Source organism: Excalfactoria chinensis, chromosome 9, assembly GCF_039878825.1.
Source record: "Excalfactoria chinensis isolate bCotChi1 chromosome 9, bCotChi1.hap2, whole genome shotgun sequence".
Lineage (NCBI taxonomy): Eukaryota > Metazoa > Chordata > Aves > Galliformes > Phasianidae > Excalfactoria > Excalfactoria chinensis.
In genome coordinates, this window is record NC_092833.1 from 12,212,346 (window position 1) to 12,229,376 (window position 17,031).

The 17,031-nt window shown below is 61.8% G+C and overlaps 3 protein-coding genes across 5 annotated transcripts; 1 reads left to right on the plus strand and 2 right to left on the minus strand.

Moving 5' to 3' along the window:
* Window positions 1–351: 351 nt before the first annotated feature.
* Window positions 352–11,346, minus strand: CHRD (chordin). Of its 2 annotated transcripts, none has more exons than XM_072344502.1 (25): window positions 11,146–11,346; window positions 7,633–7,863; window positions 6,734–7,001; window positions 6,302–6,405; window positions 5,687–5,813; window positions 5,403–5,549; window positions 5,214–5,331; window positions 4,553–4,649; window positions 4,330–4,471; window positions 4,098–4,238; window positions 3,747–3,829; window positions 3,531–3,678; window positions 3,339–3,445; window positions 3,139–3,255; window positions 2,897–3,053; window positions 2,575–2,816; window positions 2,374–2,487; window positions 2,045–2,245; window positions 1,871–1,964; window positions 1,686–1,742; window positions 1,508–1,611; window positions 1,335–1,437; window positions 1,099–1,253; window positions 884–977; window positions 352–773 (listed from the first exon to the last, which is right to left on the minus strand). In XM_072344502.1, exons 1-25 carry the CDS (start codon window positions 11,326–11,328, stop codon window positions 715–717), a joined length of 3,393 nt encoding a protein of 1,130 aa, XP_072200603.1. In that variant the 5' UTR covers window positions 11,329–11,346; the 3' UTR covers window positions 352–714. The 2 variants fall into 2 exon arrangements, with proteins under 2 accessions (XP_072200603.1, XP_072200604.1); XM_072344503.1 differs by lacking the exon at window positions 11,146–11,346 and adding an exon at window positions 8,420–8,684.
* A 1,862-nt stretch (window positions 11,347–13,208) lies between these two features.
* On the plus strand, window positions 13,209–15,044 carry THPO (thrombopoietin). 2 transcript variants are annotated; one of them, XM_072344505.1, is made up of 4 exons: window positions 13,209–13,679; window positions 13,785–13,871; window positions 14,104–14,268; window positions 14,365–15,044. In XM_072344505.1, the coding sequence occupies exons 1-4, from the start codon at window positions 13,302–13,304 to the stop codon at window positions 14,503–14,505; spliced, it is 771 nt and encodes a 256-aa protein (XP_072200606.1). In that variant the 5' UTR covers window positions 13,209–13,301; the 3' UTR covers window positions 14,506–15,044. The 2 variants fall into 2 exon arrangements, with proteins under 2 accessions (XP_072200606.1, XP_072200605.1); XM_072344504.1 differs by having other exon boundaries at window positions 13,209–13,871.
* A 134-nt stretch (window positions 15,045–15,178) lies between these two features.
* Window positions 15,179–17,031, minus strand: POLR2H (RNA polymerase II, I and III subunit H). Its single transcript, XM_072344506.1, has 5 exons — window positions 16,869–17,031; window positions 16,651–16,734; window positions 16,020–16,113; window positions 15,813–15,896; window positions 15,179–15,693 (listed from the first exon to the last, which is right to left on the minus strand). The coding sequence occupies exons 1-5, from the start codon at window positions 16,939–16,941 to the stop codon at window positions 15,576–15,578; spliced, it is 453 nt and encodes a 150-aa protein (XP_072200607.1). The 5' UTR covers window positions 16,942–17,031; the 3' UTR covers window positions 15,179–15,575.

The window sequence follows — 17,031 nt, forward strand, 5'->3', positions numbered from 1 at the left end:
AGTGTCCCAGTATATATTAATGCTGCCTGGCATCATTGTGCCAGTGCATCCAGTGCCATCCCAGCAGAGCCCAGTGTTACCTTCCCTGGCTTAGGGCCCAACCCTGGCATCTCTATGCCATCATGAGGGTGCTGGGCTCAGATCACTGTACCCACTCTGGCATCACATCTTCAACCACAGTTACCAATTAGGGCCACCCCAGCCCTGCTCCAGTCCCCTCTGGTGCCACCCTACAGCCCTCTATTCCATGTAGAAGCCGCATGTCTCCAAGACCCCATGTCCCCAGCCACATGGCCTTCATGTCCCCAAACCCAGCAGCACCCGTGAACGTGTGATACAGAGGAAAGGAGTGGGCAATATCTCTGTTTTTAATAAATACATCGGGACCCCCGTCCCTATAAATTACACACCAAGTCCAGCCAAGCTGGGGCAGGCACAGCAAGACAGGGGTGAGAGGGATTTTACACTATATACAAGGGGGGTACAATGCCTGCTGCACCCACCAGACGGGAGCTTGTGGGTGGGAGTGTGGGGTGCCCCGGATCCCCCAGCCCTGCTGCTGGCTACTAGGGTGGCTCGACACTGCAGCCGTGTCCAGACGGGGTGCCTTCCCCATCCCTGCTCCTGTGTGCCCCATGCCCAGCCCTGGTGGGGGGAGCGATGGGGCTCTGTAGGGCCACTGGCATTGCTGCACTTTCAAGCTGTGCTCACTGCTCAGTGGCTCCATGCCTCTGCTGTGGCTTCATGCATCTTTTCTGGGGGTGCGTCCGGGGCTGCAGGAGGGGAAATGGGGTGAATTGAAGACATGGAGGGTGTGCAGGTGGGTGATGGTCCCCAGAGGGGTGCAGGAATGCACAGTGTGCCGATGGGTACCTGAACTCACCACGGCACTTGGCACAGCAGGGGTTGTCCCTCCTGCTGGGGCTGGCACAGGCACCTGGCGGGCACTCCTGGCGCTGGCAGTGCGTCTCTCCTGACTGTAGGGCATAAGCAGGGCTGGTGCACAGGGGTACCTGCACTGCCAGCCCAGCTCTGCTCCCAGCTGTCCCCAAAGTGCTTGGCTGGCAAATGACATCCCTGCATGCCCATCACACTCACCACACACCAGCACAGGATGCACTTCATCTCCCCAAAGGGCGGCACCGAGGGGTGCCAGCTCTCATTGTTGAGGTACCAGCGGCGCCCAAAGCGGCACGCACGGGGTCCATCTGCCTGCATGCCATCAGTCAGCTCAGGGATGCTCTTCTCAGGGGCTGTGAAAAGGGCACAGGGAAGCTGCATGCCCGCAGGATGTGGGAGGCACAGGGGACAAGTGGGGAGCAGGCTGCACATACCTGGGCACTGCTTGCAGCAGTCAGAGGGGCTGACACGCACCGGGTTGGCACAAGTGAGACGTGGGCACTGCACCTTCTCACAGTGCACTTCACCCGTGGTGCCCTGTGGGGAGCATGCACAGAGCTCAGGGAGGGCACTGGAGCTCCCCTACTTTGAGACCCCCAGCACTCACCTTGCAGGTGCAGATGGCACATTTGATGAGGCCGAAGGGCGGCACGACAGGGTGCCAGCGGGTGCCAGAGCCTCGCCACGTCTTGTCCCCATCAAAGTAGCAGCCTGAAAGTGGAGGAGGTGGGCACAGCATCCATGTGACAGCTGTGGTGCCCTTAGCCTGTGCCCGGGGGACTCACCCTCGCTGCTGTCACGTGCCCGTTCCAGCTTTAGCTCCTCCTGCTCCATCTTCTTCTCTGCAGGGATCAGGGAGGGCATGCTCAGGGTACCAGAGTGGGACCCCCACCTTGTACCCATAGGGACACTGCCCACAGTCCCCTTTTTCTGCCCCACACCCCCCCAGGAGCTTCTTGTGCCCCCACACCTTCACAGACTGGGCAGCACAGCTCCTCGGGGTGCACCTGGCGGGTACAGTTGAGGGGCTGGCACAGGATGGGATCGCAGATCACCGTGCGCTTCTGGGAACAGCAGGCAGATGGCTCACTGAAGGATCCATCATCAATGGGGCCACCCACAGTTCACCCCTATAACTCCATACCTGGCAGCTGCAGATGGAACACTTCTTGTCGTAGTCAGGTGCCCAGCGGGTGCCATGCGCGCGGTGCTGCCCCTCAAAGAAGCAGGAGTTGGGGTCCTTTTTCAGCTGTTCCACATCTCTGCCCTTGGGGCCCTCTGAGAGTTCAGCCTCCCCGGTGGACAAGCGAGCCCCTCCTGCCTGGCAGCGGTTGGGGATGTGTACCTGGAGGGCAGCAGTGGGTGACACCATGGGCATCTCACTGGGCATCCCACTTAGGCCACCCATGGCTGGTAAAACACATGGCCATGAGCACATGTGCCAACCCATGGGGTTGTGTCAGGAGCACATACCCATCCCCGCATCTCCCCACGCGGGTGTGCTTTGGTGCTGACTTGCAGGAATGCCGTGCCCTGTGCCAGGTGCTGCAGCAGCTCAGCATCCAGGTCCTTCACCACCCCCTGAGCCTACAGGACGAGGGGGACAAGGGAATGTGAGGACTGACCTGAGACCTGTGGTGACACAATGGTGTACCTGCTGCGTGTCCTCCTCACCTCTGTGCCATAGAACCCCTTGAGCATCCGTTTGTGCAGATGCGGTCGAGTCCCCATCTCACCCAGCTCGGCCACACCGTGCAGCTGGGCGCTGACTGTGCCATCAGCCGGGCGACCCAGCCCCGCCACCACAATCTCGTAGTGCAGGTGGCAGTGCTCATCCAGCGACAGCCACGCGTGGCCTCCAGCCCCACTGCTCACTGGGGGGGATACCAGCTGCCCTGCCAGCGGCACCGGCATCTCTGCGCACAGAGAGGGGTGGTGGGAAGTGATGGGTGAAGGGCTGCACCACTGCTCCCTGCCACCACTCCCCCCCATGTACCTGTGTAGCGTGCGAGGAGCCCGCTGTAGGGCAGGGAGATGACCTGGCCCCGTAGCTCACCCTCCGTCCAGTCCTTGGTGGCCACGTTGAGGAAGAGTTCATTCTGCAGCAGCATGTGCACATCGCGGGCACCAGGGCTGTGCCACACTCCCTGAGCCTGGCATGGAGAGGGGAAAGAACACAGTATGGGGTTGTGCCCACTTGTGCCTGCGCCAGCCTTGTGCCATGTCACCAGCACTCACCAGCCCGTCCCTATAGCTGGGTGTCATGTCGAAGAGGACGTTCCTCTTGTTCTTCCGCCGTGGTTTGGTCTCCAGTGTGACTCCCACCACCTCGCTGGCTGTGCCCACCACCCGCACCTGCAGGTAGGGCATAGAGAGGCAGCAATAAAGTGACCGGTGGGGTGCAGTGCTGTGCCCGGTGCCATGCCTGCCCCCATTACCTGGTACTCCAGCGTGCCGTTCTCATGCAGTGCCAGCTTGGCTGATCCCACCGCCCCCGTCTTGGTGGGCTGCAATGCGTCTGCACCGCACAGCACGCTTTGGATGGCTGCACTCAAGCACAGAGAGTGGAGAAAAGGGTGAGGACAGAGAAGAGGCAATGACACCCCTGCATCCTGCTGTGCCCTGCTTACTGTCACAGCTGCGGCGGGCAGTAATGGTGCCCTCCAGCTGGCGTGGGTGCCGGCCCTCGGTGTCAGCCACGATGCGGAGCTGCCCCTGCGCCAACCATTGCAGCTCATGTGTGGACAGGTCACTCAACACCTCTGCGAAGTTGGGGTCCTGGGGGATCAGGCACTGGTGAGGGGGATACTGAAATACCCAGGGCATGGGGATGGGGATGGCTGTACCTCCATAGTGATGTTGGCATGGACCTCACGCAGCGTCCGGCCCTGGTGCAGGATGCGGACCCGCAGTGGTACCCAGGGGGACTCTGGGCATGGCAGAGGGGTTGGGGCTGCAGGGGGTGGCTGGGCATGGAGCTATGCTCCCAAAGCACAACCCTCTGCAACCCCACATCCTTATACAACCTCCCACCCACTCCCATGCACTCCCAGCCCACTGTACCCCAAAATGCATATCTGAATCCCCCTGCACGCTCCCATCCTGACCCCATGCATCCCAAGCCAATTGCACACCACGGACCCCCTAAGTCCCCCCCAGTGATGCCACGTCGTGCAGGTGCCCGTGCCCACCCTCACCCCCAGCGCCTGGCTCCAGTAGCCCACGGGCCATGAGGATGAAGTGTAGGTTGTTCTCAGTGTCGCTCAGTGTCAGCATAGCCATGCCCCCGGCCCCAAGATGCGTGGGGTCTGATGAGGTCAGGATGGCACCAAATGTCTCTGTGCAGGGAGAGAGACATGAGGAGCACCTCAAAGGGAAACCCCTAAGGAGGGTACATGGGTATGGGGGTACATGAGGGGGGGATCTTACCTGCAAAGAGTGCACGGTGCTTCAGGATGTGTCCGTGCACCTCTCCGGAGGGCTGTGCACGGGTGATGAGGGACACGCGGAGCTGTTCTGCACGCAGCAGCTGTATGTTGGCTTTGGACACTGTCCTCCACATCCCACAGAGCTGTGGATACAGCAGAGCTGGGTGTGGGGCACCGGCATTGGTGTGCCATGCCCATCACCCTGCCCTGCCCGCTCCTCTCACCATGCCGTCCTCAGGGGCTGCGTTCTTCTGCACTGGGTGTTCAAACAGCACGGTGCCCTCGGGGTCGCTGAAACGCACACGGCTTGGCCGGCCCAGCCTGCAGGCACCAGGGGTTGAGCAGGGACTCTTAGCCCACGTGCCTGGCACGGCCCCATGTAGTGCCCAGGGGGTGGGGGGGGGACACGGAGCAGGGTGCCAGCTGGCATTGGTGCCAAGGGGTCCCCAGGCTGGCACCGTGTGGGAGAGGGTGCACATCTGGGAAGGATGGCGGGGAGCTGAGCGCTTGGCCTGGCCGTAAATTAGGAGCGTTTTCGGCTCAGTTTGGCTCCCCCTGGTTGGAGCTGGAAATTAGTCACCACTTTACTATGCAAAGGGGCCTGGAAGTGAGGAACAGCAGAAGCAGCCCATGCGGGAAGGAGAGAGGGAGAGAGAGAGAGACAGCGGGCACTTGGGGGAAGGCACAGGTTTAGGGTCCTGTGGTGGTACCCATGAGCTGGGCCATAGGATGGCACAATGCCTGTGTCCCACCGCAACCACAGCCCCCTCCCAAAATCTCACCCCACCAACACAATGCTGTGATAGCACTGAGGGCAGGTAGAGGGGAAACTGAGGCACGAGCAGCATCGCATCCCCAGGTTTGATGGTTTCAGGCTGTGCTCACCGCTCGTAGCTGATGGAGAAGAGCAGGTAGGAGCGCAGCAGGGTGAAGCGAGCTTTGGCTACTGCACTGGACGTGGGGTGCCACGGCTCGGGGCCGCTCGTCAGCAGGGCCACAAATTCTATGGGGGATTACAGTGATTACTATAGGAGCACGGGGATGCCCTGCACCGCTCTTCTTGCCTGGGCTCACCTGTGCGGGCATCATCGCGTGCCAAACCCTCGGAGCTGAGGTAGGAGCGGTCATTGTATGGCTTGTCCAGCTCGTCCTCCTTGTCCTGGAAGTACTCAAAGGTGTCGAAAGGTGGCTCGGAGCTCTTCTCCGGGGGTCCCGGCAAGGCTGGCATGAGGGGCACAGCAGGGAGATGGATATAACCATACACGGGTAACCCTGACACCAAGGAGCCCCTCCGTGGGGCTGCCTGATGTCTCCTGTCCCAGCCTGAGCCCAGCAGCGGGTGAGAGCACCATGCTCACCTTTGGGGCAGGTGTGGCAGCAGTGCCCAGGCAACAGCGTGGCACGGGGGCAAGTGGGAACAGGGCAATCCTGCTTCATGTTCTTGCAGTTCACTTTCCCCACTGGTTTCCCTCGGCGATTCCTCTGCTGGGGTGGTGAGAACTGTGTCAAATTGTGCCTAACTATGCCACAGATACATCTAACCCCAACATCCAGCCCCAGCGGATGGCACAGTGCTGGGTACCAGTGCTCCCCCGGCACAGCCCCAATCCTCTCAGCCCATCTGCACAACCCCTGGGCCCCACACACCTTGCACAGCCTCCAGCTGTTTGTACGGCAGCCAAATCCCGGCCCCCACCCCCCCTGCCCAGCTGTGCACAGCCCCTCCAGCCCTGACCTCGGGGGGCTGCTGGAGGGAGGGGGCCGTCTCCGAGGAGGGGAGGGAGGAGAATGAAGCACGAGCCTTTAACCCTCCGCTGCTGGGGGGTATCCAGGTGTGGCATCGGCTGGAGGAATGTCTGCTGCCCTTTCCCTCGGGGCAGGGGAACTGAACGAAGGGGTGATCCCCTTCCCCAGCAGAGCCTCATGTGGGGGGTCCCCTATCCTGGCAGGGGAGGTGGGTGGGGGGCACTCACCGTCTCGCAATGGCAGATCACGCAGCGCATCACCCCGAAGGGCTCCCCCAGGTCAGGGTGCCACGTCTCCTCCAGGGCATAGAAATGCCCTCCGAAGGCACAACCTGCAGATGAATCCCCACCCCATCATCGGAACACCCCCACAAGAAAAAAAGTCACCTCCGGGCCGCGGACACCCCCCTGCCGCAGCCCCGATGGGGCGGACAGCGTCCGGCACCGCCCCGCCGGGTACGGACTCGGTTATTGGGACCGAACGGCAGCACGGCAGGCGGGGGTGGGGGGGGGGACGAAGTTGGGGGGCATAAAAGGGATGCACGGACTGGGGGGTGCCGGAAAAGAGGGTGCACGGGTTGGAAGAAGAAGGGTTGCATGCATCGGGGGTGCACGGAAAGGGGGATCGAAGGGAAAGGGGTGCAGGGAGGGGGGTCCTACCTGCCGTCCCCCCGGGGGGCAACGGATCGCTGTCGGGCCGGATGGGCAGGGCGAGCTTGGGGCGGGCGGTGCGGGCGGGCAGGGCGAGCAGGGCGAGCAGCAGCAGGGCGGTGCGCATGGTGCCGGGGAACCGGGGGAACCGGGCGGCCGGGGGCGGGGAGGGGGGGCCGGGCGCTGCCTGCCGCCTCCGCTGCCACCGCCTCTGCCCGGCCGCCGGCCCCTGCCCCGCTTTATAGGCGGCGGCATGGGCAAGCGGGAGCTGCGAGCCCTGTGCAAACAAAGGGCCGCTAATGAGGCGCAGGCAGCGGCCGGCCGGGGGGACGCGCCCCCGCCGCGAACCGAGCCCCCCCCCCCTTCCTCCCAAACTGGTCCCGGCCTCCCGGGCATAGGGACCGCTCCCCAGCCACTGACCCCCTGCTCTGGGAGAATAGGGTACCTACGGAGACCCCGTCCATGAAACACCATTAGGGACCCCTTGGCATGAAGCATCCCTTGGATCCCCCCTGAACCATTGGTCCCCTCCCAGACATGGGGTACCTCGGGTACGGAGCCCTCGCTCACATAGCAACCTTGGAGCATGAGGGTGAAAGGCAACCCCTTCACCTGCATGCCCCTGGTCAGGGTGTGGGGGAGCCCCCTCACATCCACACAACACTCACTGGGACAATGCAGAACCCACACTCACACCCCCCTCTGTGAGGCTTGGGGGTATTTCTGGGCACTGGACACCATGAGTACACTCCAATCCACATCCACCCCCCCACACTCCACCAGGACATAAAGCCCCTGCAAGCCCTCATTTCCCACACCCCATTGGATCACCCGTGGGACAAAGGGCACATCTCCCCTCAGCATCCCCCCAAATCCACTCTGTGCCATGTGCTGTCAGACTCACGCACCCCACAACATGTGCCTTTGGCATCCCCAAATCCCAGGGCAGAGGACAATCCCAAAGCAGTGCCACAGGACTGTTCCCACGAGCATGGGGACAGGACCTGGGGTCCCAAGGAGGTGCCACGGCCGAGGATATGGGAACAGCACCCAGTAGGGATCCTGCTCTTCACCCACATGAGCCCGGGCTGACGAGGGCAGCAGCGGTGGTGGGCAGGGAGCAGACACCATGGGAAGGCCTGGGGAGATCACAGTCCAGCTGGGGAAACTGAGGCACGGGGCAAAAGGAGAGGGGGGTGCTGCGTACCACCCGTGTCTCCCCCACCAGCAGGGAGGAAACGGGATGCCGGGTCCCCCCCCACCAGTGGGAGGCAGGCGGGTATGCAGGGGAGGAGGGGGAAACGCCGGGCTGCCAAAATCAACTCTGGGCGGTGCAAACAGCCGGCCAGCTGCACGGTGTAACTAGGGAAACACGGCGCAGCTGGAGCACAACAGGCCCTTACCTCCCCAGAAAGCTCCTCCTGGGCCTCCCCACAGCACAGCAAGCAGCTGGGGGGGCTGCAACCCCACACACCGCGCCCTTGCTGCCAGGGTGCCCCATCCCTGCGCCCTCCGCACTTGACACGAGCAAGCCCCGGCAAGGGGTAGCCGGGTTTCCCCATCGGGACATTCCGCTGGCACCTCCGGGGATGGGACACCACGGACATCCCACGCGTGACTCCCTACTGCTCGCAATGGGCTGTGCCCAGCGGCGTGGCACCCCGTTCCCATGCCCGCCCCGTCAGTGCCACCGACCTGTCCCTGCTCCTCTCTCCCGTTGTCCCTGTTCGCCTGGGATCCGGTGGCAGGGGAGGGCTGGGGGCTGCGTGGCCGTGCCAGCGTCACCGCCCGGTGCCCACCGCCGTGGCGCAGCCCGGGGGGAACGGCGGGGAGCGAGCGGGGCAGAGCGGGGAGGAGGAGGCGGGCGATGGCTGCCGGCCGCCCTGCCGGTGCCAGGAATCCGCCGCTGGCTCCGCGCACCCGGAGCTCGTCACAGTCTCCTGGCTCGGCTGCGGGGATGTGGGGAAGCAACAGGGGAAGCTCCCTCCCCTTTCCTGGGAAGGAAGGAAAGCTGGGAGAGCCGCGGCCTTGTCATGGGGGAAACTGAGGCACGGGGAGGGCGTGGGGGTAGCGAGGTGTCACTGCTACAACGGGGGCACATAGCGTGGGAGGAAACGGGCATGGGATGAGATAGGATGCACATGGGCATCCCTACCCCACTGCCCCACGTGGCTCCGTAAAGTCCTGGAAGTGCCCCCAGGGACCTCCGTACTTTTGGGGTGGGAAGGGGTCCCAGTGCTGCCAGCTGGTTCCCGGCGCCTGTACGTGCACTGGGAGCTCCCGGCACAAAGGCGGCTCTGAGGCGCCCTGCAGCCGGGCCTGGCGCCGGCACAGCCCCAACGGGACAGGGCTGCCGGCTGCGGGCAGCTGGAGCTGCACGGGGACAGAGCTAGGCAGCCACGGCCACAGTGTGCCACCCCATAAGCTGGAGCAGGTGCCCGGCCCCGTGGCATGGGGGTGCTGAGAGCACATCAGGGTGGGCACATTGATGATGCTCCTCCCCTGCACCCTGGAATTCTGTGTGGGCTCTGCATGGGCTGTGTGGGCTCTGTGGCCGTGTAGCCATGAAGGGTCATTCAGGGGGTCCACCATCCCATCCCTCTCTGCCCAATGGTGCCGTGCCTGGCTTTGGGGTGCCCGTGCCAGCACTGCCGCCCCACGCAGCTCCCTATTGTCTGTCCCTATTAGCTGCTGTCTGCTTCAGGCTTTGAACATGAGCCGGGCTCAGGGCGGCAGGAAGGAGCCTCTTCTCCCCAGGGATGGGGTCGAAGTGAAACCGCATGCCCTAACCCCTTCCCACGGTCTCCATCCTCCCGCAGGCACCTTGGCACCCCGTGCCACGAGCAATGGGGACCAGACCCAACAGGATCTGGGGAGCTACAGGGACACCCCCCTCTCCAAAAAGAGCCCCCCTCTCCCATCCCACTATGGCCTCCCCAAAGCTCTGTGCAGAACCAAGCCGTGCCCCGTGACTAATCCCCCCCGGCCTCGCACATACGCGGCGGGGAGGGGGGTGCTGTCGTAATGGGTGGAAATATCTCATAATTCACGTTGGACACGGGGATTGCAGCCGTTCCGGCAATATTTGCACAACTGGCAGGCGGCTTGCAGGGCTGGGCCGCCCCAGACGAAGGCAAGGGGGGGGGGGTCTGAGGGCTGAGGGTGTTTGGGGGTGGCAGGTATGGGGTGAAGGGGTGCAGCTGGGGAGCTGAGGGAGCGGCTGCTTTTTGTCTCCAGACACATGGAGTTTATTAGGGACTGCGTGTTCTCAGTGCGGTGGGGATGGATGGGGCTCTCTGTCCCTTCTTGCTTCATGGTGGAGGGGGGGCAGGATGCGGGCAGAGACCCCAGAGCATCCTCATGTGCTATGCTAGGGGCACTGTGCCCACTCCTACTGATGCACTATGGGGCACCCAAAGGTGCCGGTGCCCCCTCCACCACAGAGATTCCCTTCATCCCTATGGGAAGAAGGCAGGGGGTGCGTGGGGCACGGGGGCTGGGGGGGCTGTTTGGCATGGGGATTAGCACACCGAGAGCAATCGATGGTGGTCTCCCCCCCTCCCCACCGGACATGCAGGCAAATATTTGTGCCCAGACTTCGCGGGACGGCGAGAAGGAATTTCATTCTTGCGCCCACCTGCGGCTCAGCCGCCTGGCATTAACCCCTTCACCGCCCCAGGGGATGGAGGGGGGTGCCCTCCTGGTGCCCCCTGCGTGGGCAGCGGAGTGGGTAAGGAGTGTGACAGGGCAGCATGTGGTGCAGATGGGGAATGGTTGGCCACGGCTCTGGGCATGCCCATGGCAGTGCTGATGCTCATTGTGGGCACAGCATGGTTTATCCTGGCAGCCCCTTACTAGACATCCCCTGTGCAGGGCCTGTGGGATATAGGGAAAGGGCAAACTGTGCCAACAGCCCCCCCCCTCCCCCCCCGCCCAGGTGCCCTCTGCAGCACAACCACCTCCCTGGGCTGCTCCTGGGAGCGGGACAGTGGAGCATGGAGAGCTCTGTTTGCCCACGGATGTTTATTGACAATTTGCAAATGTAAAACAGGACCGGAGGGGATTGAGATCTGTGCCTGTGGTGGGGTGGGGGGAGCACAGGGCCTGCTCACAGCATCCTGCTGGCACCCCCAGCTCAGTTCCTTGTTCCCCAGCCTCTTTGTGCCCAGCTGGGTCCTGAGCAAACGGGGCTGTTTGCTCACTCCGGGATTAGCTGCTCTCTTTGTTCCTTTGACTTTCTCTTCCCTTTATGCTGGACCCTTTTATGGGGGCTTCAAAGGGGGCTCAGAAACAACACCCCCCCCAGCAGCTGCCTGCAAAGCCCATATGCTGGTTTCCCGTGTCCCACTGCTCTGCACCAACATCCTGGGGTTGCCTACTGGGGACACCTGGGTGGCCCGTGGGGACAGCAACTGTATTACCTGCCCGGTCCTCCCCCGCTGCCTGGCACCTCCAGCTGCTCTTGGCACTTGTTGGAGTGGGTGCGAACGGCTGCTCCCCGCAGCAGGATTCCCGGCACTTTGCACCCTGTAAGCAGAGGTGGGAAACACAGCACTGGGATCCGGCCAGCTGCACGGCTCTGTGTCCCCCCAGGACAAGCACATCCCGGCAGCGCCATTCGCAGCAGGAAAACAGCAAGCTGCCTGCTGGCATTGCTAGAAGGAGTATTTTGGGGTGAAGGGCACCCTGGGGTGCTCTGCTGCCCGCTGGCATCCAGAAGCATCCTGCCACGTACCAGCTGCCCCATTTCCCTGATGAGCTTTTTGCCTAATTATGAAGGCTTTGGGGCACTGCAGAACTCCAGCCTGGCACTGTGAGGGGCGATGTGCCCAGAGAGGGACAAGGACCAGGGCATAATGTTGGGGACTGTTAGAAAGGATCAAGAGTTGGGAGTGAGGACAGAGCTGTCCCAGGGTGCCAGTGGGGTGCATTTGCAGCCCGTCACGTCCGCAGAGCCGGGACACGTCCGAGCAGGGAAGCCCAGCGGTGTTTGACCCCAGTGCTCACAGCTGCTGCCAAACCGAGCTGCACTGTGTCACCAGCGCCGTCCCCATAGCCACGGGGCTGCCAGAACCCACCAGGACACCCCCCGCCACCCACAAGGTGGGTTGATGGCTCTAGGGTCGGGGGGACATGGGGTGGGCACAGTGGGGATGAGGTGTTTATTCCGGTTGCTGTCACCTGGCCAGGGGCTGGCAGGAACTGCTGGCCATGGGGATGGGGTGGGAGAGTTCCAGAGCCGCGCTGCGCATAGCGTGCAGGAGGATGAGAGCTGGGGGCTCCTGAGTGGGTGCAGGTGTGAACGCATAGGGGCTGCACGATGGTGGGGTGCACAGGGGCCACTTGAGCACACAACCCACAGCGCATACGTGGGGCTGTGGTGCAAGCGTGGCTGTGCACGTGGGTACAGATGTGCACATGGGAATATGGGCACGCACTCCTGCCACTGGGATCTCTCCAACCTCTCTCCACAAAAAAACCCTACCCAAACATTTCCTGGTTCCCACACCCCATTACTGTCCCTCAGCTCAGAGTACCACTGACACCATCTATCCTGCTGGTTCCAGGACCACCTTCGTGCAACAGATAGGCACGGCCACCGCTCCAAGCTCCGATATCCTACTTGCAGATCACTCACACCCAGGGCGAGGGGCAGGTGAGCGCCTGGGGACGCCCTTCCCGATCCCGGATCCAAGGGAGGAAGCGGCTGGAGGCAGGAAGCCGTCCCCAGGGCCCCCGGAGCACTTTTGCTCGAAGGTCAGCAGCAACACAACAGGAAATCACGCTGCCTCGGCACGGCGGCCGGGCCAGAGTGCTGCGCCGTGCTGCGCTGCCCGAGGGGTGGTCCCAGCCCCCAGCCCTCCATCCCGGCCCGGCGGCTTGCGGGGGGGGCCCGCGCCACAGCTGCCCTCCATGGAAGGGGGACGGGAGCCGGGGAGCAGCCGCTGGCCCCAGGGCGGAGGATGCAGGGCTGAAGCCCCCAGCAGAGCATGGAGCTGAACAGTGAGTGTGGGGTGAAGGGGATGGGCACGAGTGGGAAGGGGCACTGCTGTGGCAGTGGAAAGCCAAATCACAGTCCCAGCCTCCCTGGCACGGGCACAGCCCTCGCCCATAGGTTGGAAGTGAATACCAAGCGTGGCTCTGGTTTGGCTGGAGCTGCCCACTGCCAGTTTGGCATCTCACTACGTCCAACCTTGGGGAGCAGGTTCTGCCCAGTCCTTTTGGGGACAGGTGCAATGCCGATGTGGCAGCAAGCAGGGACACATATGGATGGACCAAGGGCTCTCAGAGATGGCAGTTACCAGCATGGAGCTCAGAAGTCAGCCAGCTGAGGGGTGCCTGGGACAGCAGCATGCCCGTGGTGCCAGCTGAGTCTATGCAGGGCAAGCCCTTGGCTGCTGCAGTGCTGAGGAGCCGACGTGCACGGCTGGAGGCTGCAGGCAGGGATTCCCCGAAACGCACGTGACAGCCAGAGCTGCTCCTGGCACGAGCTCCCAAAAGGAGGGCCTGCACAGGGAACACAGCTCAGCTCCCTGCCTGCTTCCCAGGCTGGAGCTGAGCCTAAAAGCCAGCACTGATGCTTGTCACTTCCCCCCAGCCCTTTTACGCTGCTGGGAAATCCCAGCTCTGTCCAGACAGAACCATGTCCCCGGGAACAGGAGGGAGACGAGACCCTTCTCAGCCCCCAAAACCTCCTCATGCCTTACTGCAAGGCAATCCCAGTCACCACCAGACCAGACAGAGCAGTTGCTGCTGTAGGCGTTACCTGAGCTGGGGCTCTCTGAAGAGGGTGGTCAGGTGCCCACGAGTATCCCCTTCTTTCCCAGGATTACTGCTCCTCACATCTTTCCTCCTGCACGTCAAAGAGGGCCATGCCAGGCCAATTGGGCCGGTCTGCGACAAGAGACTGATCCAGAAGTACATCGGGGAGGCCAAGGACATGGAGAAGAGAGTGGTGAGGAAGCAGTGCCCCCCAAAACCCAGAACCAGGCTGCGCTGGCAAGACAGAGCTGGGAACAGCTCCTGGCATCTCACTGCAGCAGCTCTTCTCCCCCAACAGAGCGAGTGCCAGGCACTACCTGCACTCAGCTGCCCTGTGGTTCTGCCCCTGGTGGACTTCAACATGCGACAGTGGAAAAGCAAATCGGTGAGAGGGGCTGGGAGGATGGTGCTGGGGTGCCCATGGGACTTGAGGGGGAGCCCCGGGGTAAGCTGAGGGATACGGTCACCAAGCAAGCTGAACAATAAGCCTGTAGGAACAGCGGCGCAGGAGCACCGGGTGGGGATGAGGTGGAGGATCGATCTGTATAAGGGTGGGCATGGGAACGATGGGCCTGCAGCCCTGTGCCAGTGGGGTCAGCACACACACTGCTCCACAGGATGAGATCAAGTGGCGTGAGATCCTGTGCAACCTGGTGCTGCTGGTGGGTGCTGTGACAGAGGCTCAGGGCCAGGTGAGCCAGGAATGCGGGGCCGGACAGCTGAGCCAGCTCTATCGACACGCCAACTCCTTCCTCCTCCTCCTACAAACGTTTGGCTGGGAGGTGAGGCCTCCATGTGTGAGTAAAGACAACTTCAGGGCACGTGTCAGCTGGGCATGACAGCATCTGTAACCCCCCCATCTCACTCTTGCCTCTCAGGAAGGGCCCTGGGAGCCAGGCTGCTCCCCACACTCCATTGAGCAGACTGAAGTCACTGAGATCTTCCTCACCTACCGACAGCTGGTGCAGGGCAAGCTGCGCTTCTTCTTCCACAACCTGGCTAAGGACTCGTGTGACTGAGATTGGGGGGAAGCAGGGACCTCCAGTCCAGGGCCTGATGAAGCTGTACACAGGATTTGACACTGATAAAAGGTCAGAGCAATCCCACAGGAGAACGAGCTGAGCTCTGGGTGCCCAGGAAGGTGACACGGAGAAAGGGTTGGCTCCTTTTCCACAAGCCTTTGGCTATCACACAGCCCACAGAGGCTGAAAGCAGCCATACCCGTGCAGCATGAGGCACATGCCCTGCTCCTATCAGACTGTGAATGCTTTACAATTAAAGACCTATTTTTCTAAAGGATTGTTTGTGTCTTCTTGTTCCCCCTGCTGTAGCACTGGCCTAAGGAGCATACATCAGTCTCTGGGGGAGGCAGTAGCTAGGGAATAAATGCTCCTGCTTTCCCCACAGTGTCCAGCTCCCTCCTGCGGTGGCTGCCATCTCTGCAGGGCAGGTGGACTCTGCTGGGGATGTGAAATAATAACGCCCCTTGCTTTCTGGTATCCACCTACCAATTCCACTGTGCTGAGTTCCACAACATCACTCGTACCACAGCCCCTCCAGGAGCTGCAGCTTGAAAGCCAGTGCCCCTGATGTGGTAGCTTTGCTGTCTGCTAACACAACATCCTCCATGAGCATCCCATCTTCATCTACCAGCCTGCCTTCCGGGAATCCAGACTTGCCACAACAACCACATCTAGAAAACACATAGCAGTTTAATTAAGGAGCCACATCTGTCTCAGAACAGCTCCTTAGAAAATGATGCCCAGCCCTAGCACAGACAGGTGCGTGTCCCAGTCCAACTGCCCCTGGCTAGAGTTGGGGCTCAGCCTGCTTTTGAAGTGCAGGAAGGTGAGATCAGCAGGCAGGGCCACAGAGCACCCACGGTGTCCACTGAGAACAAGGCATCAGCCCCTGCACAGAAGGGAAACAGTCAGAAAAGACTGGGATGACAAAGGGGGAAAGTCCTCCACCACCACTGGAGGGACTGGGCAGCAAAGGTGCTGGGGCAGGATTTGGGGTGATGGTGTCCTTTTCTGCTTGCCAGCAGAATGTCTGTGGGGGCAGGCAGCCCTCTGAGGTGCATCATCTCCTAGAAGGCCAACTTCTTCATCAGCAGGTAAACTCTGGAGTCCACTTCAAACCCATGCAGATTGTTTGCATCTCCCTGAAGGCGCATGAGCAGCCCCCCGTAGGACACATAAGCAGAGCTGGGGCAGGAAGAGAGAAGCAGTGAGAGCAGGGAAACCCATAGAGAGACCCAGTCAAGATAACGCTGCCTCCCCACCACCCTCAGGCAATGTGTCCTTTTCTGGCAACAGACACTCACAGGCGTGTGGCTGCCTCTGTGGACGTCTCATCCCCCTCAATCCTGTACACCTTGCCATACATCACGTACTCAAACTGGTCCGCCCTGCAATGAGATGAGGGGAGCTCAGAGAAGTGTGAGAACGGCCCTCCTTACAGAGCATCCTCTGAGAGAAAGCACCTCGCAGCCTTTCAGCACCCCAACTCCTCCACCCCTGCACCACAGTACCTGGAGGGCCTGTCATCTGTAGGGTTGTACTCCCCGTCATCCAACGTGCCATCCTCATACAGGGTGCTGGCAATGACCAAACGGAACTTGTCACCTAGAAGGAGATAGCAAAGGAGTGGTAAGAAGGCATAACCAAAGCAGTGGCAGCTGCAGCAAGGAATTATCCTGGTGAGTCTGTTATGAATCCGGCTCCTGTGTGTTCTCAACAGGACAGCAGAGACTGATGGGGACACAAACCCACAGCTCTCCCTACAGATATTTATCAGCACTGCAGAGCCAGCAGATCATCAAAGCTAATGTCTGCACGAGACATAGCAAGAGAACTGCATGGAGAGCCTTGGAAAGCTGAGCTCACCCTGATCAGGCACGCAAGAACAGCCCCTTCCTCATCTTATTATGGCAAGGTTTCCATTCAGGTAACATATTTAATGGCTGAAGCCCATTCCAAAGCTCTCCATACGCCCCGGTTACCATCAGCTGGCAGTTTAGCTAGGGAGCATCTCTATGGGATGAGCCGTTCTGAACAACCCCAAAGAGCCCGAACGCAGCTCAGCCCGGCAGTGCCGGCAGCCCCGCGGCAGCAGCGCAGCCTCCCTCCTCCCTCCTCCCTCGTCCCGTCCCAGCGACGTACCGAGATCGACGGGGTAGATCTGGATGTTGACGTCCAGGATGAGGTCCATCTTGAAGGACTCGCTCTCGCAGTGCAGGCGGGACACTGGGCACGGCCGGCGCTCCGTTAGGCCCCGCCGCACCCGACCCTTCCCAAGGCGGCAGCGGGGCCGCTCGGAGCCCCGGGTGGGAGCGAGGGCTGGGGGCAGGGGGGCGGGGAACGGGGGTGTTCCAGCTCACCGCGGTCGAACTTCTTTCCCTCGGGGTCGATATCCTTCACATCGAAGATGTCCTCGAACAGGATGCCGGCCATGGCCCAACCGCCTCGCTCCCGCGCCGGCTGCCGCTACGGCGCACGGCGATGACGTACTTCCGCATCCGACACGCAGCCAGGCCGAGGGCG

What these genes read in the sequence shown, in the direction of transcription:
- CHRD (XM_072344502.1), bottom strand. Translation starts at nt 11,328, where the DNA reads ATGTGCTTGTCCTGGGGGGACACAGAGCCGTGCAGCTGGCCGGATCCC. An exon ending in TGATCTGCCATTGCGAGACG is followed by an intron (nt 5,814 to 6,301) that starts GTGAGTGCCCCC and finishes TCACCACCCCAG; the next exon opens with CAGAGGAATCGCCGAGGGAA. An exon ending in CTGCTGTGCCAAGTGCCGTG is followed by an intron (nt 774 to 883) that starts GTGAGTTCAGGT and finishes CCCCTCCTGCAG; the next exon opens with CCCCGGACGCACCCCCAGAA.
- THPO (XM_072344504.1), top strand. Translation starts at nt 13,302, where the DNA reads ATGCTTGTCACTTCCCCCCAGCCCTTTTACGCTGCTGGGAAATCCCAG. An exon ending in GACAGTGGAAAAGCAAATCG is followed by an intron (nt 13,872 to 14,103) that starts GTGAGAGGGGCT and finishes ACTGCTCCACAG; the next exon opens with GATGAGATCAAGTGGCGTGA. An exon ending in TACAAACGTTTGGCTGGGAG is followed by an intron (nt 14,269 to 14,364) that starts GTGAGGCCTCCA and finishes CTTGCCTCTCAG; the next exon opens with GAAGGGCCCTGGGAGCCAGG.
- POLR2H (XM_072344506.1), bottom strand. Translation starts at nt 16,941, where the DNA reads ATGGCCGGCATCCTGTTCGAGGACATCTTCGATGTGAAGGATATCGAC. An exon ending in GGGAAAGAAGTTCGACCGCG is followed by an intron (nt 16,735 to 16,868) that starts GTGAGCTGGAAC and finishes GGCCGTGCCCAG; the next exon opens with TGTCCCGCCTGCACTGCGAG. An exon ending in ACAGAGGCAGCCACACGCCT is followed by an intron (nt 15,694 to 15,812) that starts GTGAGTGTCTGT and finishes TTCCTGCCCCAG; the next exon opens with CTCTGCTTATGTGTCCTACG.